This window comes from Hippocampus comes, unplaced genomic scaffold (genome assembly GCF_001891065.2).
Source record: "Hippocampus comes isolate QL1 unplaced genomic scaffold, H_comes_QL1_v1.1 scaffold14, whole genome shotgun sequence".
NCBI lineage: Eukaryota > Metazoa > Chordata > Actinopteri > Syngnathiformes > Syngnathidae > Hippocampus > Hippocampus comes.
In genome coordinates, this window is record NW_017805839.1 from 38,783 (window position 1) to 62,767 (window position 23,985).

The 23,985-nt window shown below is 42.7% G+C and overlaps 3 protein-coding genes and 1 long non-coding RNA gene across 14 annotated transcripts in view; 1 reads left to right on the forward strand and 3 right to left on the reverse strand.

Moving 5' to 3' along the window:
- The first annotated feature begins 1,103 nt into the window (after positions 1 to 1,103).
- wrap73 (WD repeat containing, antisense to TP73) lies at positions 1,104 to 12,701 on the forward strand. 3 transcript variants are annotated; one of them, XM_019888055.1, is made up of 13 exons: positions 1,106 to 1,289; positions 1,811 to 1,890; positions 1,998 to 2,150; positions 3,223 to 3,339; positions 8,597 to 8,669; positions 9,015 to 9,118; positions 9,323 to 9,409; positions 10,215 to 10,349; positions 10,468 to 10,545; positions 10,626 to 10,728; positions 10,849 to 10,974; positions 11,086 to 11,277; positions 12,262 to 12,701. In XM_019888055.1, the coding sequence occupies exons 2-13, from the start codon at positions 1,822 to 1,824 to the stop codon at positions 12,372 to 12,374; spliced, it is 1,350 nt and encodes a 449-aa protein (XP_019743614.1). In that variant the 5' UTR covers positions 1,106 to 1,289; positions 1,811 to 1,821; the 3' UTR covers positions 12,375 to 12,701. The 3 variants fall into 3 exon arrangements, with proteins under 3 accessions (XP_019743611.1, XP_019743614.1, XP_019743612.1); XM_019888052.1 differs by having other exon boundaries at positions 1,104 to 1,289; positions 10,849 to 11,277; XM_019888053.1 differs by lacking the exon at positions 1,106 to 1,289 and adding an exon at positions 1,320 to 1,423 and having other exon boundaries at positions 10,849 to 11,277.
- LOC109526644 (uncharacterized) lies at positions 5,248 to 10,911 on the reverse strand. Its single transcript, XR_002170387.1, has 3 exons — positions 10,825 to 10,911; positions 10,159 to 10,336; positions 5,248 to 5,277 (listed from the first exon to the last, which is right to left on the reverse strand). It is a non-coding gene; the product is annotated as an uncharacterized LOC109526644 (long non-coding RNA).
- A 1,536-nt stretch (positions 12,702 to 14,237) lies between the features above and the next one.
- tprg1l (tumor protein p63 regulated 1-like) lies at positions 14,238 to 18,434 on the reverse strand. The gene is made up of 6 exons (XM_019887951.1): positions 17,933 to 18,434; positions 17,595 to 17,686; positions 17,027 to 17,077; positions 16,417 to 16,542; positions 15,868 to 16,021; positions 14,238 to 15,050 (listed from the first exon to the last, which is right to left on the reverse strand). The coding sequence occupies exons 1-6, from the start codon at positions 18,158 to 18,160 to the stop codon at positions 14,856 to 14,858; spliced, it is 846 nt and encodes a 281-aa protein (XP_019743510.1). The 5' UTR covers positions 18,161 to 18,434; the 3' UTR covers positions 14,238 to 14,855.
- A 1,938-nt stretch (positions 18,435 to 20,372) lies between these two features.
- Positions 20,373 to 23,985, reverse strand: part of prdm16 (PR domain containing 16) — a 217,717-nt gene continuing 214,104 nt past the window's right edge. For 6 of the 9 annotated variants that reach the window (XM_019887926.1, XM_019887922.1, XM_019887925.1 and 3 more), the window contains one exon: positions 22,413 to 22,990. In XM_019887926.1, coding sequence (XP_019743485.1) covers positions 22,978 to 22,990 — 13 coding nt within the window. In that variant the 3' untranslated portion in view covers positions 22,413 to 22,977. Of the gene's footprint in view, positions 22,991 to 23,985 lie in introns of all 9 variants that reach the window. The other 3 variants (XM_019887927.1, XM_019887923.1, XM_019887924.1) reach the window with 1 other exon arrangement.

The window sequence follows — 23,985 nt, forward strand, 5'->3', positions numbered from 1 at the left end:
GATTTTATTGAATGTGACAACGGTGTTTTTTGGTCTTATTAAAAACACTTCGACAGTGAAAAAAAATGACGCAAGGGCGGCACAATAAAGCCAGGTCAGTGATTTAGCCATATTTTTGGGATGTGGCCGAAGAATAACACCATCATGTTAATTGAAATGATAATGAATCGTTCAAATGTGTGATCGTTACGCTCCTGACAAATGTTACAACAAACAAAAAGTATCATGTTAATTTTGACTAAAAAACTCAAACCAATAAGAAAATAATAATGTAAGACGGAAATTTGCCAAGCTGAGCCTTTCGGCTCAACAGATGCATTATTCTAAAACAACTCCGACTTTTGCTGGATAGTCCTGCATAAAAAAAAAAGAAAATAGAAAAATAAATGTATTTGTGTGAGAGTCTGAAATTCTGCTAACATCACAGTCAAACCACAAACAAATAAGCGGACCTACCTGAAGTGTGTTATTATCCCAATCCACAAGGAATTGTGTTGCGTGCAGAGCCTGTTTATTGTTGAACATACCCAGAGACTGAGCCTCCATATAAAGCACAATAACAAAAACAACGAAAAAAAATGACCTAACTCTAACTTTGATAAGAATGAAGCAGGAGATTGACTTTTCGGAGAAAATGAAAAGAGTGATAAGGATAGGGAAGCTGATTTGCATGCAGCCCTGGGAACTGTGAGCTTTGCTGAGGGACTTCAGCAGAGGTAAAGGAAGAAAGGGAGGCGGTAGGCAGCGGGTTTTGGGCGCACACAAGCGGGAAACCTTCTCCCATCTCCGCAGATGGATGCCTTTTGGCTATTTCTCACGATAGGGTTCAAAGTGTTACATGAAGAACAAAAAATGTTTCACGATAACGGAAACGGGATCATTTGTTGATAGAATAAGGCTGGGCAAAAACATAATTAAAATAAATCCAAATCAAGTTTGTTCACCTTGCACACCTAAAAGCATCACTCGAAAGAACTTAAAAAAAAGTCTAGCAGTAAATATTTGGTGGGTGCGTCAGCGCATGGCAAGGAAGTAATATCAGTTTAATGCAGAAAGAAACGCAAACACGATAAACTACATTTCCCACAATGCACAGGAAGCGCAGCGATACGCTGATTGGTCAGCGCTCCTGTGCCCGTCTTGGACTCATACAAACAAAACAGCTCATGTCATGATTATAGTGTGCTAATGACAATCAAACCAGGCTAACTTTTCGAAAACACAAACCCGGCTGAACTACCTCCTATCCCAGCGACGATGTTCTAACCCTGATTTGGGGAATCGCAAAGGTTAGCAGACTACATTCAGTGACGCGAAAAGCGTGTTACGCTGCCGTCGAAGAAGTCGTCAAGCCGTTAGCGACGTGTACGCTTGTATGCCCTTAATCTGCAAGTCTTCTGAAATACCGTTAAATCGATAGAAGGTAAAATTAAGTTGAGGTTTCAAAATAGTTTCGTTGCTATGTTGCCAACCAAGATAATTTCATCTTTATTTTGTTTTGTTGTCGCGAGTCAGTTTCATTAGCAACCTGTAGATATCTTCCGATCGCTAACTAAATCATCGTTTTTATTTTACAGTGACGCCATGTCCTAAAATTCACCTCTGACAACAATAGAACCATAAGTGGATTGTTTTGGAGTTATCGTGCATGATTCTTATGTTATGTGTATAATATGAAAGTCGTACAGTACTTGGTTCTTGGACGTATGTCCCCATCTCGTGTTTAATTGGAGAATTACCCCCGCCGGACTCGAAGGTTCCTGTTCGATGAAACTCATTCAAATGCCCTAAGATAACATTTCTTGTCTAGAAATCCACGACATGAATTTCTCTGAGGTCTTCAAGCAATCCAACCACCTTTGTAAAATCTCCCCAGACGGGAAATATTTAGTAAGTTTTAATGTCTTACATTCAGTCGTCATTATTGGGAAGATGATTTAATTTGATTTTTTTCAGTGACTTGTCTTACGTTTTTTTAAAAAAAATGACTTTTGCAGGCTACCTGCGTTCAGTATCGGTTGGTGGTACGGGATGTGAGTACGCTGCAGATCCTGAACCTCTACACCTGCCTGGACCAAATATCTCACATGGAATGGTCGTCTGACTCTCAGTTCATCTTGTGTGCTATGTACAAGAGAGCACTGGTGCAGGTAGGCTGTGAGAAGATGCTTATGAATAACCTAACAGATGTTCATGCCAGTTTTGTAATTATTTTTCAATACAAATTTGATTTTCTGGTTTATTTCGGTTCTCGCACCAGCTACAAATAAACAAGTTTTTCCAAGAAATTTTTGGTCTTCCCAGTGAAGTAGAAGCCATATTTGACACATCAATTAAACATGATTGACAATTATTTTTCTTTTCAGTTGCACCCCATGTTTGTATTCTTTATTTGATAGGCGGGATGATTACTTAATTGGTAAGGATATTCAGTTATATGGGTGACAAATGTGCCTGACACAAACGTGTTTGAATTTTGAATAGCTTAATAAATATTAAGTGGGTAAAACACTAATATTAAAGAAATTGTTCGAGGCTATAAACATAGTCATTTTTAACTGATGGCCACAATATAAAAACAAAAACAACAACAACAATGTGCCTGCTAAAAATTGTATTACCGGTATTTCTTTATGTCTTTAGATTGTCGGGCATGCATGTAGTGGTAATCCATAAAGGTTGAATGGAGGCTTCTTCTAGTTTGTAGACTTTGTTTTGTTTTCCAAAAATGGACTGAGAAATGACATAAGCGGCAATGCTATCAGGCTAATGCAATGTTTCATGTGCTAATAGATCATGGTAACTATGCCAACAATACCTTGATGATACAAGTAAATAGTCTCAAGGGATATAGAAAGATGTTTGTCTCTCTGTGCTGACTTTTTGGACAAGTTGCATACTTTACACATCGTACCGGTTCTCCGAATACACGAATACTTGATGGAGCTTTGCATGAAACATGAACAGTAAAAATCAAAAATCAGGATATCATGACAAGAAATGTATTTTTTTTTAGACAACAATTTCTAATAATGGACAGAAGTAGTGCATTTTATTGTAAGGGCACCGCCCGTGTCTTACCTCTGGAAGGGGATCCATCGCCAGTCTTTCATGGTTTCAAATGGTTCTCGAAACTGAAGTTAAGGAAGACACCGTCTGCGTGTGAGGAGGTGTCATTGGTGATGGTTATCCTGCTGTCCCGCTCCCTGTCTTTCTCCTCAGGTGTGGTCGTTGGAACAGCCCGACTGGCACTGTAAAATCGACGAGGGCTCGATCGGCCTGGTCGCTTCTCGCTGGAGTCCAGACGGACGTCACATTCTCAACACCACCGAATTCCATGTAAGTGCCAAGTTAGTGCGTGTAAGCGGGCATGCCTTCTCGCGCGCGCAAGTGTGTTAATGCATGCGCTTGTCTGATTTCCACTGTTGCTGGCCCACAAGGAAAGGGGGGTCTTAAAAATAGCTGGACACCAGAGCCTTAACACCCCCACCCACCCCCACCTGCTGCATGTATTCAGTCTGATTTCATAGCTCCACTCCTGTTAGCATCCTGTCATACATTGCACTTATTGCCTCTGGAACATTTTTTTGCATCATGCAGCTCTGTCGCGATCCAAATGTTGGCTTAAGGTTGCTACTTTAGCTTTGACCAAGGAGGAAGAAATTACCAGCACCTCTCAAACTTGCTTGCATCCAAGGTTTTTGCTGTTAGGGAGCCTTTGTGCATTAAGATTTAAGAAAGATGTTTTAAGATTGTGTACTCGAAAGAATGATTGAATTTTTTTTTTACCTCGGACCTTCGTGAATGTTGGTGTCCACAAGAAAAAAAAGCAGCTTTCCGGTTTTCAGACGAAAATGTTTTATGCTGTAATATTGTCACACTATTACAGAAGTTTCAAACATTTGTATACCAAGCACTACCTAAAAATATTTAGCTCTTCATGTAGCACCATATTGACATTACAATACAGAAGAAAAGTAGGGCTAAACTTCTCTCAAAAGCAAGACTGTTATTCCTGTAAAATATTTTAATATGATTGTAAGATGCGGTAAAAACAACAGTTCTAAAATATTACCCTGACATATTTGGAACTTAAAGTTAAATACAACTGAACTGTAGGGGAGACCGGCGCTCGATGTCTTACTTTTTGAACTAACTCTAAAATATTATGCAACACGCACTGGAATTAAAGTCCTTAGGAACTGCTGGCACAAAGGCCGCGGCTCATCAGCCTCAAATTGCCCATTTTAGTTTCCTTAACCTGAAAATTGACAACGCATTGGTTCCTTATCAAACGTAAATCAGTCCTGAAATGTGGACATAGTTCCAACAATAACTGGAAGATCCATTTATATGCATTCAAACAAAACCTGACAAACGCATTTCCTCAACTAATCAGACACATCGTCCGAATGGGCAATTCTGGCATCCGTAAACCGATTTGCTCGGGGTGTACTTTTCATTGGCCGCTTCTTTGCTTATGTCACGTGACAACAAACTCCAAAATGACTGAGACGTGTTACCACAAACCACCATGTTTGCTAATACTAGCTCTATGAGGTATAGCGAGATTCCTGAATCAGATTTTTTTTTGTTTTTTTTTGTCTGGATGATGCTTGTTTCAAAAAGATGTCAAGTCAACGTTTTCTACTTTGGGTTGTACAAAATGGTAAAATGTCACTCATCTCAGCACCCGATGTGCTATTCTCTCCTCAGACAGGACATGACGGCTGACCATATCAAGGATGAAAATCGGGGTTTCACTTTTTAGTTGTGCCTTCTGATGGAGAAGCTCACTGCAATGCGAAAAATTTAACCATGTGACAATGAGCCCCGATCTCCCCTACTTTGTGTACCACTACAGGGAGCCCGCATACCACCAGTAGTACCCATACCACACTTTGATTGAGTTCACTAACACTTCTAGCAACTGCCGAGGTCTATTTCATAATTCCAGAGACGCTGAAAAATATTTGCCCTGAAATTTTATAGGGTCAACCTACGGCTAACCAACAATGAACGTGCCAAAAATGATTTCCATTCCAACGTGTAAACTCCCGATGGCTGATTTGTGTTCACTCCATAGTGGTCACATGTTGTGTGAGTGATGAGAGCTTGCACTGGAGCTGTAACCTTCAGCCCGTGCGGCATACGAAGTTGAGCCTGACTCTGGGAATCACTTGACAGGTGTCATGGGCCAACACACAACTGTGTCTGGAGGGCCGAGGAGTGTGAAGTGGGGGGGGGGCTCTGTGTCTGTCTCTGGATCTTCCACCTCTAATACAAGGAGAACAAGATGGACAATGTTAAAGAAAAGCAAATCCCCATCTCATGTCACATCAGTGTTTCATTCATTCATTTTCCAATCCGCTTAATCCTCACAAGGGTCGCGGGGTGTGCTGGAGCCCATCCCAGCCGTCTTCGGGCAGTAGGCGGGGGACACCCTAAACCGGTTGCCAGCCAATCGCAGGGCACACACAGACGAACAACCATCCGCGCTCACACTCACTCCTAGGGACAATTGAGAGTGTTCCATTAACCTGCCACGCATGTTTTTGGAATGTGGGAGGAAACCGGAGTACCCGGAGAAAGCCCACGCAGGCCCGGGGAAAACATGCAAACTCCACACAGGGAGGCCGGAGCTGGAATTGAACCTCTGCACTGTGAGGTCGACGTGCTAACCACTTGACTACCGGGCTGCCCTGCATCAATGTTTCGTAAGATTTAATATTGCAAGCACTGCATACACTGTACATAACATAGAAAACTTTTAGAAAATCAATGCAAATGCATGATGAATATCATATCTCCTCAAATAGAAGGACAGCGAGTGCATTTACCAATGGCAATGAATCTGAGGCGGGAGTTTTGAGGGAATTTCAGGTGTATGGCCGATGAGCTGGCGTCAGCTAACACGAACTAAATGACAGCGTAGCCTTTTGAACCGAGCCCATGCGAAGTGAACCAAACTGTTACGCTATAGTGAGTGTGAGGAGTGGCACCGCCTGTTATTTTTTTCCTAAAGGGGAAAAGGAGACCCAACATTTGGGGAGAGCCACATAATGGGGGCAACATGCACCGTGACTAATTGGGACATGTCTGGTGGACGCCATGATTTGAAAATGTACCGTAAATGCTTGGCCAGCCAGCAATGTGACATTGACTACAAGTTTTTAATTCATACAGTATGTGTGTGTGTGTTTTTTTTGTTAATTGAATCATAAATACTGTATGTGAATGTACAGTATTGCATCACAATATTTCTCACCCTCTGCACAGAGGTTTACGCAAGCCCCCTTTGCCAGTCTAATTACCGGCTAGTATGCAATATTGCAACCGACTTATTTATTTACGATTTACATTGTCGCTCAAGTTGGAAAGCAATTTAACAGAGTCAAAAAAATCGCCCTTACTACTATCTTGAGTCTTTACAACGGTCCGGCTGAACTTACTTTCACCTCAAAGCGAGGTTTCATTAAGCCTGTGCCAGACGGGGGCTCGTGTCGGGCTTGAGTTTCAGCGCCGCTCATAAACAGCCTGCTATAATAACTTGTTTAGGGACAGCTGCCCCTGGTGTGAATCGTGCCTCTGAATGCGTTTGTCTGTCTGACTATGCGACGGTAAAGCTGCTTAGCCGTGTGTGTGTGTGTGTGTGTGTGTGTGTGTGTGTGTGTGTGTGTGTGTGTGTGTGTGTGTGTGTGTGTGTGTGTGTTTTAGCTGGGTGCCATTTACCGGATTTGAAATCATATGACAATATGATGAAACACTTGAACAGGGACATGAATATTTTCTTCATCACCGTCTTTTTGCGCTATCCTGAAATGTTTTATGGTTGAATTTGAGTCCCATCAGAAGTACAATGAGACTTTTAGCCCGACCACTTATGTTTTCTTGCGAGTTGGTTTTCGATCATATCTTCGGTGTTACCTCATAACCACCATTGAAATACAGTCGTTTAGGACTGTTGGAGGAGGGCGAGTGCAACCAGCTTTCAAAGGTATAATTGCGCCAGCGATGAAAACTCACATTTACATTGTGAACTTTTATCTCTCCCTCTTGTAAATTGACGACAGCCGAGGGCGTCGTTGAGTTCAACTCCATGTAATTGCTTTTAGATTGGCGGGGTTTGGATTTGCATCCTTGGGACGGCTGGAGCCGGGGCTCGCCTCTCAATCGTCACCGCTGCCGCTGGCCGACGTGGGCACGGTGACAAGAGTTCCGCCGTACGTAGATGTTGCCTTGAAGAGGCTCCGGTTTCTGGATGCAATCATGAGGCTGTAACAAGAGAAATGGGCTATATCGGTTTGAGATGGCTTCCTATGCGGAATGCCTCCACTCTAATCCTCCGCTGACAGATCAGAATATACGGCAGCAGATACGCTTGCCCGTTCTCCGTGACTTGCCCAGGCGCAAATCCGGAAATCGCTGACATGCTTAATTTCATCTTGCTGATATTAAAGTTTGCTTTTCTCGTTATCTTCAGTCATTCTGCCCATGAGTGACCGTATTATGGAGATATAGGCATTTTTCATACATCCTTATTGTTAATCGTAAAATAAGATTTTTTTGGCTTTGAGGGTAGTGTCATGACCGTATGTTCCACACTAAAAGGCGCACTGGATTATGAGGCGCACCTTCAATGAATGGCCTATTTTGTAATTTTTTTCATACATTGGGCGCACCGCGTTATAAAACGCAATCTACAATGCATCCACTAGATGGAGCTACGCTCAAGGGAACGCCAACAGTCAACTGTGTAACCCGATCGCCTTAAGTTTGAACTCTGCGTTGCCAGCATGTCTCCAGCAAGGAGCCATTTTGGGGTAGAAATATTACCGTAATGACCATACACAAGGCGCATCGGATTTTAAGGCGCGCTCACCGCGCTGTGAGCTTTTAAGAAAATGGAAAGCTTTACGCTGCGCCTTTTAGTGCGGAAAATACGGTATGTAATTTGTGATCATTTTCATAAATTCTGACAAAAGCCCCATTTGAGAATGATGGCATTGGGCCACATCTCGAATGTTGTATTTGGCGGATTCAAGTGTTTTTTTTTTTTTTTTTTTTTTCCATATTGGTATTGCTTATCCTGAAAGGCACGTTCAGGTGTGCCATGAGTTGCTGTTGGCGGTCATGCACAGCCGGATATCTTCAGCAAACAGGGTGGACATTTCAGGCCACTTAGGTGACATGCGCTGGCTCAGTTGGAATGTCCGTTTAAATGCTGCGATGAAAGCTCCAAGCATTCTCAAATGCAGAATGGATGATCGGTTTATTTGCATTGTACAGACTGTCAGAAGCCTAGGCTCATATGTTCTTTGCCGTGTATATTTTGGAACGATTGTACCAGGAGTTTTTGTGTCCAGGATGTTTTGAATCATTTTTCATGTTTCATGTCAGACCTGCTGTCATTTCATGTTCGTATTTCTGAAACTGATAAATATAAGCTCCATGACAAGGTGTGGTTGATTTTTTTCCAAGTTTATTTTAGTGCTGGAACTTATGTAAATGACATTTTATTTCTGTAGAAATGACTTTGACGGGATAAGATGAGCCCCAGGTTGTAACTTTTCTTCTGCTTGTCGTGTCTTGACAGCTGAGGATCACCGTGTGGTCCCTGTGCACCAAAGCTGTGTCTTACATCAAGAATCCCAAAGCTTGTCACAAGGGTGAGTCTGAGAATAATTCCGTCGCAATGAAGTACTTGTGCTTTTGGAGTGTATCCACCCCCCCCCACGGACGGGATCAGCAGAATGTCCATGAATCACATGCCATTCTTTTACCTTGCGGCCGATCCTGGGCTATGTATAAAAAAAGCGCACCTCTCTCTGCGGTCAGCTGTGCGCCTTTCAGTCAATGGGACATGCTTTTCTTAACAGGCCTGTCGGCAGCCCGGTTAAAAATTATAGTCTGTTACCGTCACCCTTTGCACCATGCATCCCCTCAAGATGCCAGAAATAATAAGTCCATGTTACTCCACTCTTTAAGTTGATCACAACACTTTGTGCCTGCAGGTATTGATTTCAGCAGAGATGGCTGTTACATGGCCTTGGCCGAACGTCGCGACTGCAAAGATTATGTTTGTGTGTTTGTGTGCGACGACTGGCATTTGCTCAGGGTAAGTAGAACGCGCAGCCTCGGCTTTTCCGCCATTTACCAAGTTTACCCGAACGCTAACATAAATCCTGGAGTCAAACTTTTACAACAGCGGTTCATATTCTAGTACGGTTAAAGTTGTGTCCAAGTGATCGCCGTTCTCAGTCTGTACTGCTTCCTTGATTATTTAAAGTGTAAATATGGTATGATGACGATTCTTTTACAGCATTTTGAGACCGAGACGCAGGACCTGGCAGGGTTAGAGTGGTCTCCTAATGGCTGCGTCCTGGCTGTTTGGGACAGCTGTCTGGAGGTAAAATCCTCAGTGCTGGTGCGTGGTAGCTGGAGTCCGAAGTAGTGCAAAATCATCATTTTAAAAAAGGGGGGGGGGGGTTCTCGTTCATACTTCCAAATTGTGATATGATGACAATGGCATCTTTGTTTTTTTGCCTTATCGTGTAAAGCGAACTCCACTATTCGTGAATGAAAGTGACCGAGCCAAGTCGCGAAAATACACGAAGAATGCTCTACGTGCGTAGCGGTTCTGTGTTTGGTTTAAGGTGGCGTGTTAACTAACCTCTGGTCGGCATGTGAAAGCACAATGACAACGTATGAAATGTGTCAAAACTTGAACATATGGCACACGGCATTATTGGCTGGAGGAGCTATTGCCTCGTCTTTGAAAAATCCAAACATTCAATGCAGTTTCAACTTAAAGGCCAGCAGTGCTGAACTATTGAAAACTATTGCACAACTCCCCGGTTATCCCACATTTAACGAGGGGTTATTTTTTGGGGCAAAAGGCGTTCCAATAATATTGACAGCTGAAACTTATGTTGTCTGACCTGTCCACCAAAAATGCTTCTTCAGCCACATGAAAAGGCTTGTAATTGCTTACAGCTGCCACAAGATGGTGCCACATTTTCTTAATATTAGACAGAAAAAAAAAACGGCGGCCAAATTTAAGGTGCATTTTCCTCCCATTTGCACTGCTTTCTTGCATACGTTCATGTAAGGGGCCCAATTCTTGAGAAGGAAAGAAATGTAAAAGGTCAAACTCACCTTTCTCATTCCGTTGGAAGCACAACGCTTGCTTGACGCGCATGTCCTCCTGGCAGTACAAGGTGTTGCTGTATTCTCTGGATGGCCGCTTGCTGTCCACTTACAGCGCCTACGAGTGGTCGCTGGGAGTCAAGTGTGTGGCCTGGAGCCCCAGCAGTCAATTCCTGGCCATTGGCAGCTACGACGAAAAAGTATGGGCACACTTTAACAAAATCACACCATACATTGATCCTTGTAAAGAAGTGTCTTGACTTGGACTTCTGCCACGTGTCAGAAATCGTATCGTTAGTGACTGTAATCCCGTTGCAGGTACGCATCCTGAACCACATCACATGGAAGAAGATCGCACAGTTTGAACACCCAGCAACAGTCACCTCTACGAAAGTTGCAAGTATTTTCTGCCATCTTTGTTCGACCAAAAGGCCGCTGAGCTTGATGATAACTGAAGCTACTTGTTGCGTTGGTAGGTTGTGTATAAGGAAGTGGAGAAAAGGTCAGCTGCCGGCAGTGAAGAACACACGCTACACAACATAACGATGGGCTCGAGTCTATTAAGCCGTCGGAGCAAATGTACGTCAGTGCTTGCCTTTTATTGAAAAGAAAAAAAACAAAACAACTGTTTATTTGACTTATTTTGCTACGGCAATTCTGGGTGCAAGTTCTCACCTGCTTTCTTGTCGTCGCCTCCAGATGAGATTCACCCAGCTCCAGTTCAAATGCCTGTGGTCAGACCAGACCCAGACAGGGCCAACCCCAAGATCGGCGTCTCTACGTTGGCCTTCAGCTCAGACAGTCGCTACTTAGCCACCAAAAATGGTCAGGCCTCACGTTCCCCTCACGTTGATCACCACGTATTTGATGAGCAGCTCTCGGCGGCCCTGGAGAGCGCTTTCAGGATGCTTGGTGGATGTGCCTTTTTGACCGCAGATAACATGGCCAGCGTCATCTGGGTGTGGGACATGCAGAAGATGAGCCTCGAGGCCGTGCTTGAGCAGACGTCGGCCGTGCGCTGCTTCCAGTGGGACCCGAAACGCTCGCGGTTGGCGATGTGCACCGGCAACACCAAAGTTTACCTGTGGACCCCGACGGGATGCGTTTCTGTCGAAGTCCCTAGCGATGGTAACGTGATTTGCGATTGTATGTTGCCAGATTTTAGAAAAAAAAAAAGTACAAATGCTTACGTCTCATAGAATTATGCGTCGTAGCGATGCGATTCCGACTGAATAGAACAAGCTTTGTTTTTAAAAATGCTCGTCTGGCAGCAATCAAAGAATGACTACTCGTTGTAATCAAGGTATATACTAATACTCCTGAAACCAGGGGTGTCAAACTCATTTCACATTGTGAGCCACATACGGCCTGAGTCGATGTCAAGTGGGCCGGTCCGTTAAAATTATACTATACTCTGCTATAAATAACCAAAATATCATATTTTTCCTTTGTTTTGGGAGAAAGAAGCACAAGAAAATGTTGAAATTGAACCAACATACCTTTTCCAAAACATTTAACAAAATGACTTGACTCTCTGCTTCATTTGGCTGTCTAAATCTGCTGATAGGTCTGAAATCCTCGTCAGGCTAATATTGGCAAAAGCTTGTCGGTTCTCGGGACATACAAGTACAGCCGCCTTCATCATGCATCATTTCATAAAGTCACCGTTGGAATATGGCTTTGATGCTAATGCTACTTCGCTAGCAATTAGGTAGCTGACTTTTACTGCTGGGTTGGGTCTGTCTCGGTGACAGACAGACTGCTGTTGTCTTCTTCTCTGATCAAAACAGTGTTCCCCTAGCGGATGACCCATGAATTGCAGCTTATTAAAAACATTCATTCAGTGTCTTATCTATTCTTTCACTTTTAAATTACCCTGCGGGCCTGATCGAACCTCATTAGGGGCCGGTTCCGGCCCGCGGGCCAAATGTTTGACACCCCTGCCTTAAACCCTCACTCAGTTTTCAATTCTCTTTATATTACATCACTTGTTGCATTTGTGGATATGACGACATCACCTATTCCGGTGCACAAAGCATCTTCGTGTCACTGTCATGCACTGAATAGAACGACTCAGTTGAGACTTACTTCTTTGTGGCCATCTCCTGCCAGGCGGTTTCCAGGTCCAGCTGCTGACGTGGCACTGCCACGGGGATCCTCTCATCCTGCTTGGGAAGGAGCAACTGTGTTTGTGCTACACCAACACTGGCACTGAGGACAAGTGATGCAAGCAGGCACATAACTGGAATTCACTTCCAGTGTATTCTGACATGAAAACTGGTCCAGTGAACTAAGGACTCAGCGCTCAGCTCCACCAGCGTAATTTACTTGAAGTACTTTGTCATACTGAACCTTTTGGAAAATCTGACATTGACCTTTTTGGATTAAGAAAAAAAAACGTCTTCGATAAATACACACGAGGGCACTGGTTGTGAACACTGTGAGGTTGATTGCGCAAGCTCTGAGCGATCACTTTCTATTTCTAAACATTTGTACTTTCCCTTGACATTTTTGTACGTTATTTTGAATAAAATTTGACAGCCGATTTTGGAGAGCTTCGTCCGAATGCATTTTTTGTGAGATGAAAAAACAAAAATGTCTTGAAAATTCATCCTATTCAAGAAAGGGCAAAAGAAGAAAAAAAAAGCATGTTTCTGGACTTTTGACGTGTTGCAAAGTACATTTCATATTACAGTTCTGTATTCTTAGAATGAAGACAGGAGGTTAGATTACTACGAGTTAAAAAAAAAACCCTCTAAGAACTCCAACAAGGCTTAACCCTCCAATTTTGCTGCAAAATCTTATTTTTATAGTGAAAAAATAAGTTTGTGATAAAACTTGGCCCTATGTTTTATTTTACTTGTATAATGTATGTATATATTTTTTGCTCACTACACATTGTACAGAAAAATAAAAATGAGTTAAACATACCAGAAACCACAGGTCAAATTGACTCAAAAAGGCAACGGGAGGTTTCACTATTTGTCACATGCATTAACAATGAAAGTGTTCTACGTTCCCCTCACAACAGATTCCAACACAATCTAGTGCAGCGACGGGTAAAACTTAAATATAGGAAAGGAGCCACAAATTTTCATCAGCTCTACGGTGCATATGAGTCGGTGACCACACACACGTTCTAACCAGCTGTATGACAGTGTGTACGTGTCGGCCCGCGTTACAGCAAAAATACGTGTTATAATTGACCCGCATTGAATTGGGAAATTCATTTTTAACACGTAAAGAGTTTATAATTTACCCCCAGCCCCAAGAAAATTGGGGTCCACATACAGCCCACCAGTTGCCCATCCCTTGATCGACTGAGATTTGACAGATACACTCTACTGCAGGGGTGCCCAAACTTTTTGGACCGAAAATGGACTTTTCGATCAACCAACCTCCGGCGATCGACCCCTTACCGCGCGCGCGCACGCACATCCACACGCACGCCATGATGAGCAACAGCCTGACACGGAGGCATGCGACGCACTTTTGCAGCCTGATAACTATCGTAGCTCACACGTACCGTTTCAAAGTGCTTCCCTCGGCCCTCTAGATTCCTTTTTCTTTGCCCGTGCCCTCTGTGAATTGTACACCAAACAAACTCTGCATTAGAATAATGCTAACGATAAAAGGTATAGCGCAACAGCTCTGATAACAAGCTGCAATTGCAGACTGCTGAGCGCCACTGGAGGTTAAAGATTTACCTGCTTTATTTTATTTTTTAAATACTTTTTGTGAAAATGAGACTGATCGGATGCAGTGTACATTAACACAAAAAAATATATGACTAACATGCACAAAGACACAAATAGTTGGATTTTTTTATCCTCCTCTACACCCCTCGCGATCGCGATCGACGTAATGGGCACCCCTGCTCTACTGCATATGATATTGCTGCCAAATGTGCAAACAAATCCGAATACTGTACAGCTTCATTTGGTTGCATCCCTGGACAAGAATCAAGATCTCGATTAAAAACAAAACAGTCCCATTTTTTTGCTTGAACAACTCTCACAATGCAAAAGCAGCTCTGAATGTGAACGCAGTGAGAAAGCAACAACACTGGCCAAAAAGGAGACAAAAGGTCACGTTGGCTTATTGGCTTATTTATTTTTCCGGTGTGAAGAATATTCTCTTCTTTTCCCCAGTAAACAAGCGGAGTTGTTAATAAAGACAGAGCGCATCATGATCGATTCCCCTATTAGCAAGGCTTATTCCACTTAATCATGTGACGACTTGACATTCAGTACAACTCTCGTTCCCTTCCCACGGACCCGCCCAGTGGTCTCATGATCGCTTCATTTCATTGAACATACAGTACTCATCACCGCAGGCACACAGCCACTACACATCTTTGGCACTGAAGGCCGTTTTGTAACAGTTAACGCCCAAATAAGGAGCAGAAGACTGCAGCACACCCGGTTGAGGACAAATACAGAATACGCAAACGCTGTTGTCGTTTTTCCTCATCGACATTTGTCACATACCCGTACAGTTGAGGGGCCCATGCAAGTATGGCAGCTCTTGAAAGGAACGGGGGCTGGGGTGTTTAGAACAAATGAAGAGACAGTCCATGCAAGTCTTCAGCTGGCTGACCACCTGTCTGCTACAAACAACTTGCGGAGTGTCATTTTTACGAGCTCTGAGCTGCAAACACAAGAAGAAAAAAAACCCAAGGCTGCTCCCGTTTGGAGCCACTGTCTCTAAAAACCAATCTTGCCTCGGGTCATGGAATAGCCCAACTTGGCCTCATTGTTGATGAAGGACATGATGCCCAGGTAGGTCTCGATGAGGAGGGGTCTCTCCAGAATCAGGACTCCGTTGGCCCGACCTGGGATGGGGTGCTCCTTTTGGGCTCTCTTCACCGCCTGCACCAGTTGGGTCCGAAAGTTGTCCAGCTGTACATACGAGCACAAATAAATACACAGGCAAACCACTGCGATTTGCCGTAAATAGCAAAAAAAAAAAAAAAACAACAACAAAACAAATTAAAAAAGCAACTAAATGAGATTACAGTGGTACCTAAATAGAAAATTTTGTAAGTAGAGACGCGTTTTCCATGTAAATGCCCTAATCCGTTCCAAGGCCCCCCAAAATTCAGACATAAATGTTTTCTAAAGCATAAAAATGCATCAAAATATGTAACAAATGCATGTTACAATTAGATTATTGCACAATAAATGAGAGTTGTGCACAATGTAAAAAACAAAAAACAGAGTAAAGAATGAAAATGGTGATCATTTAACTTTTAACTGCATCCTCGTCGTTTTTTTTTGTCCTCTTTTGTCCATTTTCTCTCTCAGAAGTGATTTTTGCCTGGCGTTTTGTAAAGAACTGATCCAAGGACGTTTGCTTTTGTCGGCAAACATCAGCATAGTGAGCGAGCGCCCGACTGGTGAACACTTTTTCTGGGTGATTCACATTTACATAAAACTACCGGAATGCCTCATGGCCCGAGAGGCGAATCACAAGGACGCTGCATAGACACCTTTCTTTGAACAAACAGCGAAATATTGAAACTGGTGAACAGTCAACTGCGTTAGGTTGCACTGTGACGTCATCCATCCAGCCATTTTCAACACCGATTATCCTGAACGGGAGAGTACGGCTTTTGTTATCATGACAACCAAGGCGGAGCTACGTGATGGCAACAAGGCTAGGGAGAGACTACCAGCCCAAAAGTTAATCCAATTAAATCCAGTCCAAAGGAATTACCTGGCAGAGGGAGGCCACCTTCTCGTCGGCGTGGGCCATGGGGTGCTCCGTGAAGGTGGCGTAGGGCATATCTGTGGACCACGGGTTCCAGCGGTTTAAGAAGGAGGCCCGGGGACGCTTGTCCCACTGGACACGAACCCCAACACCTTCTCTCCTGTAAAAAAAAACCCACGCAGACATCGGAATTGTAAATCCAGAGTCATCACTGAGCAAATTATTAGCCTTGTAATATAATTGCTCAAGTCATTTTTGAAGGTTTACAGAAAACAAGCGGAAAAAAAAAACACTCGCCATGAGTCCCCTGCTCAGTTTTTCAGATTTTGTTGTCTTGTTTCCGTAAAGCGGAGTCGATGTGATAATGCGAAGGTGCAGATTAAGTCTATCTTGTTTCTTGACATTTCTGTGCATTTTTTTTTCAAACTTCACTCACACTTGATTAAAATTTGCGAACAATTACGCGCCAATGGGGGCGGGGGGAACCCAGTATGAGGGTCACGCATGCCGGTAAAACGGAAAAGTTTGACCAAGGGTCAAATGAGCCATGCGTACTTGTTGAGGGATTTGGGCGGGAACTCAAACTCGCCCACTGAGATGGTGTCGACGGCGTTGAGCGAAATTCTCACGACCTGCTGACACAGCAAGTTGATGAAGTCGTACTTGCACACCAGCAAGGACCTGCACACGCAAAGAAAATCAACATTTGTTTAAAGGGCAACATAGGACGGTGGAAAAAAATATATATTTTTAAAAATACCACGGTTGGCTCCGGAGACTAACTGCGCACACATTAAATGTGAAATGAAACAAATGTGACTTGTTTACCTATTTCTGAAAAAAAGAAGGAATGCATCATTCAGTGGAAATGCAATGGAATGTGTCCTCGTTTTAAGCAAGATAAGAGTATTAACAGAGGTGGGCATTCCATCAGGACTGTCGTAAGGTTGTCATTTCAAATACACTATAACAAAGCAACTTCACCACAGCAAGAAATAGGCGTTAAAATGTCTCCAGTTCTTTATCCTTGAGGGATTTGAATAAAACCATGTCATAGATGTGTTTAAGACACCCGGGAAATGTTTTAAATCGTGGGGAAAAAAATACATGATGTCTTTTTAGACAAGAGACATGAAAGCTTATTGATATGTGCTTTTGGACAAACCTGTCTGTAATGAGGACAAGTCTCTCCTTCTCGTTATTCCAGTGGTCAATCCTGCACACATGATTGGCAGCCGAGTTTGACATGATGATGCACCACTTGACAAGACCAACAGCGACACACTTACCGGTCCTTACTTGTTCAAATGAAGGTAACAAACACAAGATACGGGTTTATATATATATATATATATATATATAAACCCGTATCTTGTGTTTGTTACCTTCATTTGAACAAGTAAGGACATATATATAAAATAGATGAACAAAGACACATTATTTGTGGTCAACGAAAAATGTTATTTTCCACAGCACACCTGATGTACACAATCATGACCTTATGACACACCAATGCGCCATTGAACAGTATTTGGGAATCATTGCTTTTATGCATTGTCAATGTACCTAATGAAGTGGCCGGAGTGTTTCAACCTCATTTTCCTCATTCATGCAAAACTGCATTGGTATTTCATCTGGAAATATTTAACATTTCAGCTTCTCGGGCATGAAACAAATGCTAAGGAAGATCTGGTTATGATGAAGACATGGTTCAAGATAAAAATGGGACTTACTGAGCCAGAAGCCAGACGCTGAGCACCTCGCCATCCTCAGATGGAAGAGCCACTGTCCGGATGTCGCTGACTGCCTGCTCGATGGTACCTGGCTGACATCAGCATGTAAAACATCGTGGGTCAGCCTCATCACCATTATCATCCCCCCTGACCCCCCCCCCCCCACACACACACACACACACACTTCTCTGCCTGAAAAACATACTGAACCACGAATTTGTCCTCAACTGATACTCCCTACCACTGACAGTGGGCTTTCATTGCCAATCAATCATGCCATAAACATCTTACACTCTCTTTATATTTCCAATCCAAGAGTAAAGGAGATCACGTCGTACCCGGAACACAAAGTAGTCCTTGACTTTGGCTTGCATGGTGGGGTTGTGCACGTGAAAAGGCGTCAGCGTTTGCAGCGGCCGGCAGCAGGCTGCTGAGGCTCCGTGTCCCAGGCTCCGCCCGGCCTCCGGCGGCGTGAAGGCGACCTCCACTCCTTCCTCGACCTCGGCCGGGTGGAGAACAGCGGCCCCGGGACTCTCAGGCTCCACCGTGTCGTTTAGCTGAAGCATGGCGGACTCGGAATTCCTCAACGGAAATGGGAAATGTTATTAGGTTAAAGCACACTCACCCATTGCGCACCAATATTGTTTTGATTGTGGAAGTGCTTGCTTCACTTCCGCCTTTAAACGTCATCTTAAAGGGCCAGTCGCAAGCCCCGCTTAGCCTTATTTGCACTCACTTCAAGGAAAACAGACACCGCACGGGGACCGCCTCGCGCGCTGACCGTTCAAATAAATGTCGCGCGCCTTCGAGAAAGTGACAAGCACCCTGAAGATGGCAACGAAAATAAAACTAACCTTAAGGAAAACCAGCACAAGATTTTACGATAAGAGATAAAAAGGTATTTCTATAATAATTCAGAGGGATTGTCCAACGCTGGTGCCATATTTATGAATAAAGTCCGGCGATATCCACCACACATGCCGAATCTGTCTGCCTGCGCCTCGATCAAATCCTGTAAAACAAAATTACCTTACACCAGTTGTGCCACACAATAGACCTCCTTTTAGATAGTATAAAATGTTGTCAACTTTTCGCAACCAAATTTGCAGATGTGCCGTAAGGTGTGCCAGGAACGCCCAAATTCACAAACAGGCTGAACTAGACCATTTCCCCAGCATGGAAATGACAATGCTGCCATTTTTACGCTAGTGCGTGCTACGTTCTGTTCACAAATTTTCGGATGAGTTGGGGGTGAGGCAGTTCTGTGTTCCGGAATGCCCAGAGGGGTACAATACATCCCTAAACTAGACGAGACATGCGCTGGCACCATGATGAAGTTACGCCCGGTTTGACACCACACACGTGGCCCCTAAAATACTGAAATTAAGATTTTTGACCGATGTAAACAGTTTCAACTCTAAACTCGTCAGCTAATTCCATCATAATTATTTTTCTAACTAACCCTGTAAAACAATATTCTGTTTTTCCTCTAAATTCAACATTTTTTTGACCGATTCTAACTGCTTGAACTTTTACGTTTTGCGCTCATGCCTACAACAATTTTTCACAATTCCAAAATTAAAGCCGCTTCTCACGATTTTACTTGCTTTACCTCTACTCTTCACCTTTGAACTGATTCAAACTACTCCAACTGGGAACTGTTTGGATCATTTCACCCAATTTCATTTTATTCCACACCTTGCCATATCATTCAGAATTATTCAACATCGTTCCTCATCATTCCATGCCTTGCTACATGGATCCATATGGTTCAATATCATTTAACATCATTCCATGTCATTCAAAACCATTCAACATTTCCCTATTTTTTCATTCAGGGTGTCAGCAGCTTCTCCAGAATTTGCATTCTCGATTGATGTCTTAGTGATCCTACTTGCAATAGTCACATCCTTTCAAGCACCATGTGACCGTTGCAGCCAGCAAGTAAATGTACTTTATTTAATTTCCATGTCAAAATACTAAATTATCAAGATGGGATCCTAATAATGGTCATGAGTACAACTGTGTGTGGGGTCAACGATTTTTGCATCAGGTCAAGTATGAATGAATAGTCTATAGTGCGCTGTCAATCAAGTCTTATATGAGTCAAATTTGATGCTTTGAGAGTCCATAGGCAGGCTTGAAAAATGACTGGTTGTTTTTTCAGCAATGAAGTGCATATGCTGGACGTTTGATTACTCATTAAAAAAAAGTCCAACATATTATGGGAAACAAGCAAGAGTGAAATGCTTGAAACAATGTTCTTCTTGTTTTCTTCTTCTTCTCCTTTCGGCACGTCCCTATTCAGGGGTCACCACAGCGAGTCAGTAATTTCCATCCGCCCCTGTAAACCGTCCTACCAACTCGCATGGTCGTCTTGGCAAAAGTTTTACGCCGGATGCCATTCCTGACGCAACCCTCCCCATTTCTCCGGGCTTGGGACCGGCACTGGGGAACAGTGCACCTCCAGGGGAGGGCACTGCCCCCAAGCGGCTGGGTTTATGTTCTTCTTGTTTTACACCCGGGAAAAGAAATGAAGTGGCTGAAATTCCATTTAAAAAGCACACAGGTTTTATTGCATATCAATTTCATGTATAAATTCTTCATAACATTGGAAAGATTACATTTGGTATACATTGCTATTCTACAGAATTAACATCAGTCATGTCTTTTCAATGAAATTTCTCTAAAGTACATCTTCAATAATCACAAGCATCAAAAGAATTCAATTTCAGAATTGTTCAATATTATTCTACAATCCTTTGTTGTTGTTTTTTTCATTACGTCTTCTCCCACAAGTCTTTTTTTCATTTCTTTAAGAGCCACTTGCCCCAATGTGTAAGGCAGTCAAGAACTTGAAGTCAAACCTACTAAACCTAACCACATTTACAATAAGTGCATCTACGAATTTCTTTTTTTTTTATTTCTATTTTTTTTGTTGTTGTTTTGATTTGATACACAATTCACAAATGGACATAATTATGACTGCTAAACACGTCATGCACAATATTGTTTTTTTTTTTCCTTGTTGTCAGTTTTCAATAAACATAACATAGGCGGTATACAACTCAGATCCAAACAAAACAAGCACCATCCATTTAAAACCATATTTTTCCATTATTTTTTTTTTCCTTCCTTCGGACAAATGCACCATTGTTGTTCCATCTTTAAAATACTATACAGTTAATAAGAAACAATATCTTTTTTTTTTTGTCTCCTGTAACAGTGAGGGGGGTGGGGGGAGTCAGCAACCGTGTTCCAATATCTTGACGGCCATCTGCCAGAATAATTTCTGAAGTGGGAACAATGGAATGCTTCAATGCCTTCAATGCCTTTACACAGCGCATTCTTATTACAGTAGTCCATGACTTGACATGAATCACTACATCGAGACGACCCACATCTTTACATTTTATAAAGGTAAATAAATGAAGCGATTTATCAAACAAGAAAGAGAGAGATTTGTATCATTAGAAAAAAAAAATGAGATGACGCAGCAGTCCTTGTGTCGCCAGAGAAAAGCACAGTGTTCCTTTCCTTCCTGTCGGGAGTTGTAAGTCGTCGAGACCTAAGCCTGATCGATGTATGGCTTGGACCCATGTGGTTTCATTAAGTGCTAGCTTGAAAAATACAGCATTAGGCCGAGATGTCTATCTACAGCTATCTACAGTTCAAAAGAAGTCATGCCCTCCTGCTACTTTGTAGACTACATGGAATGAGTTTGACGTCACAAGAAGAAAAAGAGAATATCCGGTATGGCCACCGTTGCTTAAAACACAATTTTTTTTTTTTTTTAATGCATGAAGGACCAACCATCAGAATGCTACTGCCAGTTGTGGCGGTGACTTTCTTTCTTTTGCTTTCGTGGGTCCTCGTCCCCCAATGAGGTTGGACAAATGCTTCAGGCCTGCCTGCCAGATTCTACTCGTATTATAATGTGTGGTTGTTTAATGTCATTTTGTGACACTAACAGTGAAGGCTCTCCCCGTAATAATACTTTTGACAGGTGAAATGGGACGGAAGCAAGAGGCAAAATAAAGATGGCAGGACATTACAGTGCCACTAAAACTACAACTATCTTTCCACTATAAATAAAACAACATTTCAAGGATTGTTTCCAATATGGCACACCGAAGCCGGAGATTCTCAATCTCTCACCGGTGTTTATTCCTTCAGCAACAAAAGGAAGAAAGAAGAGAGTGGACTTTTTCTTATTCTCACACCCACCACCCCATACAGAATGAGCGAACAAGCAAAAAATAAATACATACACACACACGCTTCTGAAATCAAAAATATATTGGAGCAAAATGGAAATGAAATGATTGTCAGAGAACAAAACATTTTCTACGGGTTATTTGGCACATGTCACCCTTCCTATATGAACATCTAGGTTATTTTGTACACCGTGTGACATTATCATACAATTTTGGTCCTTCTCTAAAATAATTATATTAATAATTTAGCGCGGTGGTGCCTACAACAAAACAATACTGTGGTATCTAAGAGAAGAAAAAAAAAAAACAAAGTAAGCAAACAACATTTAAGAGTGACATGAAATGATGTGTGATTTTGAACAATCACCAGCACGATCAAGTTGGGAAATAAACACTAAAATCACCATTTGCTGTGCACACGAGAATCAGATTGAGAGTAATAAACCTCAATTTCCACACTCACATTCTGTGTTGTGTTGCCGTTTGATTCTGCAGTCGGCGACTCGCGATCTGTTTTGGGGTTTCATCCGGAGGTCAAAGTGTCAGTCTGTGAGAAACAGCACCCCCTTGTGGACATTCAGTCTTAATGCTGCAGTGCGACTTTTTTTTTTCCTTCTTCTGTTTCTTCTTCCAGGCATCCTACACATAGCCTTTCGTGACATACAAGTCATTGAAGTGTCTACAGAGCGTCGACGTCAGCTCTGTGCTGTGGCTAGGTGAGACGGAGCACACTTAAGGGGGATGATCGGCAAAGATTCAATGCTGTCGAAAAGAATTCGTCGTGTATGTCCTTCACATCAACAGGAACTTAGCAGTGCTTTCTTATAGAGTCTCTACACCTCTCGCTCTCGCGCAAGCTCTCTTTCACACACACGCACACACACACCCACACACACACACATACACACACTGAATGCACGTGACACTGAATTCTCCGTTCTTCATGCCGACTTGTGTCCACTCCACTTGTGTGTCTCTACTCTACGCAAGGTACTGTTCCTCCCTCTTTCCACCACACCGACCTCCTTTCCATTTCTCTCTTGTCTAGATGTGGTTGAGCGGGTGAAAGCTACTTGTCTCGGACGATCCGCCTCCCATGCTCAGCCAAGCATCCAGAGAGTTCTGAGAGGGCGTGTGCAAAGGGTTGTTGTCGGAGAGAGACAGCATCATTGCATAAGCCTGCAAGAGAGCACAAGTACATTTCCAGAAAGTTCAATTGAGGCAAATTCAGCTTTTATTTATTCACAGCTTTCACGATCAACAGTTTTGTATTTTTTTTTCATCATGATAATATGGTGGTGCCTTAAAGGTGGAGTTTACAGTGATTAAAAAAAAACCAAAAACACTTTTTGTCAAAAGAGACCTGACAGTGAACTGGAAAGCTCGCTGGGGTTTGCGACTTGGACTGCTGCATACAGCTGGAACCACAAGCACTGACGTGAACTGTTCCCATTGGGTCATCAGATCAGTTGATCGCCTCTCATGTTTTAATTGATTGTATGTTAAAAAAACAAAACAAAACATCAAACCATTTCGTTTTTGGAAAAACTAATGAATAAGTCATGCTAGCAATGTACTGTAGCTGCCTTATTAGTGTGTCACTGCAGTGCACACGCGTTTCTTTGGGCAGAGATGTGAGATGCGGGAGGGAAGAATGAATTGAGGCTACTTTCAAATCTCGCGAGCACCTTTAAAACACCTTCTCCAACTTTAACTTAGGAGTTGAAATTGTTCTTTGACCGCAACACAAAGCAAAAAAAACAAAAACACAACAACAAAAAAAAACATCCAACAAGCAACAGCTTGCAACAAATGAAAACCGTTTTTCCTTTTATGTTTTCAGGGGCCCTCCTGATTGATATTGTGCAAAATTTCATCAAAGTCTTTAAAGGGGTAGTCAACCCAATAATGATCTTTCCAGTAATATGTTCCTCCACTTGTCTAAACATGGCAATCTGATTAATATTGCATTTGTCGAATATCAGTTAAGCAGCAAAATCCACCCATATTTTGCCATTTCAGAGGGCAGCCATTTTGGCACTTTCTGTCAAGTGAAAATGACATCCGACTTGCTCAGGCCTCAGGTAACGACCAATCACGGCTCACCTGTTTCCTGAACCATGATTGTTCGTTCCCAAAGCCCTGAGAAACTCTCATGTCATTTTCATTTGACA

Bases quoted from the DNA above. Each gene is read 5' to 3' on its own strand.
- tprg1l (XM_019887951.1), bottom strand. From the start codon at position 18,160: ATGCTTCAGCTAAACGACACGGTGGAGCCTGAGAGTCCCGGGGCCGCT. The intron at 17,687-17,932 runs GTACGACGTGAT...TGCTGATGTCAG, and splicing joins AGGACTACTTTGTGTTCCGG to CCAGGTACCATCGAGCAGGC. The intron at 15,051-15,867 runs GTAATTCCTTTG...TCGTATGTACAG, and splicing joins AGGTGGCCTCCCTCTGCCAG to CTGGACAACTTTCGGACCCA.
- wrap73 (XM_019888052.1), top strand. From the start codon at position 1,822: ATGAATTTCTCTGAGGTCTTCAAGCAATCCAACCACCTTTGTAAAATC. The intron at 3,340-8,596 runs GTAAGTGCCAAG...GTGTCTTGACAG, and splicing joins TCAACACCACCGAATTCCAT to CTGAGGATCACCGTGTGGTC. The intron at 8,670-9,014 runs GTGAGTCTGAGA...TTGTGCCTGCAG, and splicing joins TCCCAAAGCTTGTCACAAGG to GTATTGATTTCAGCAGAGAT.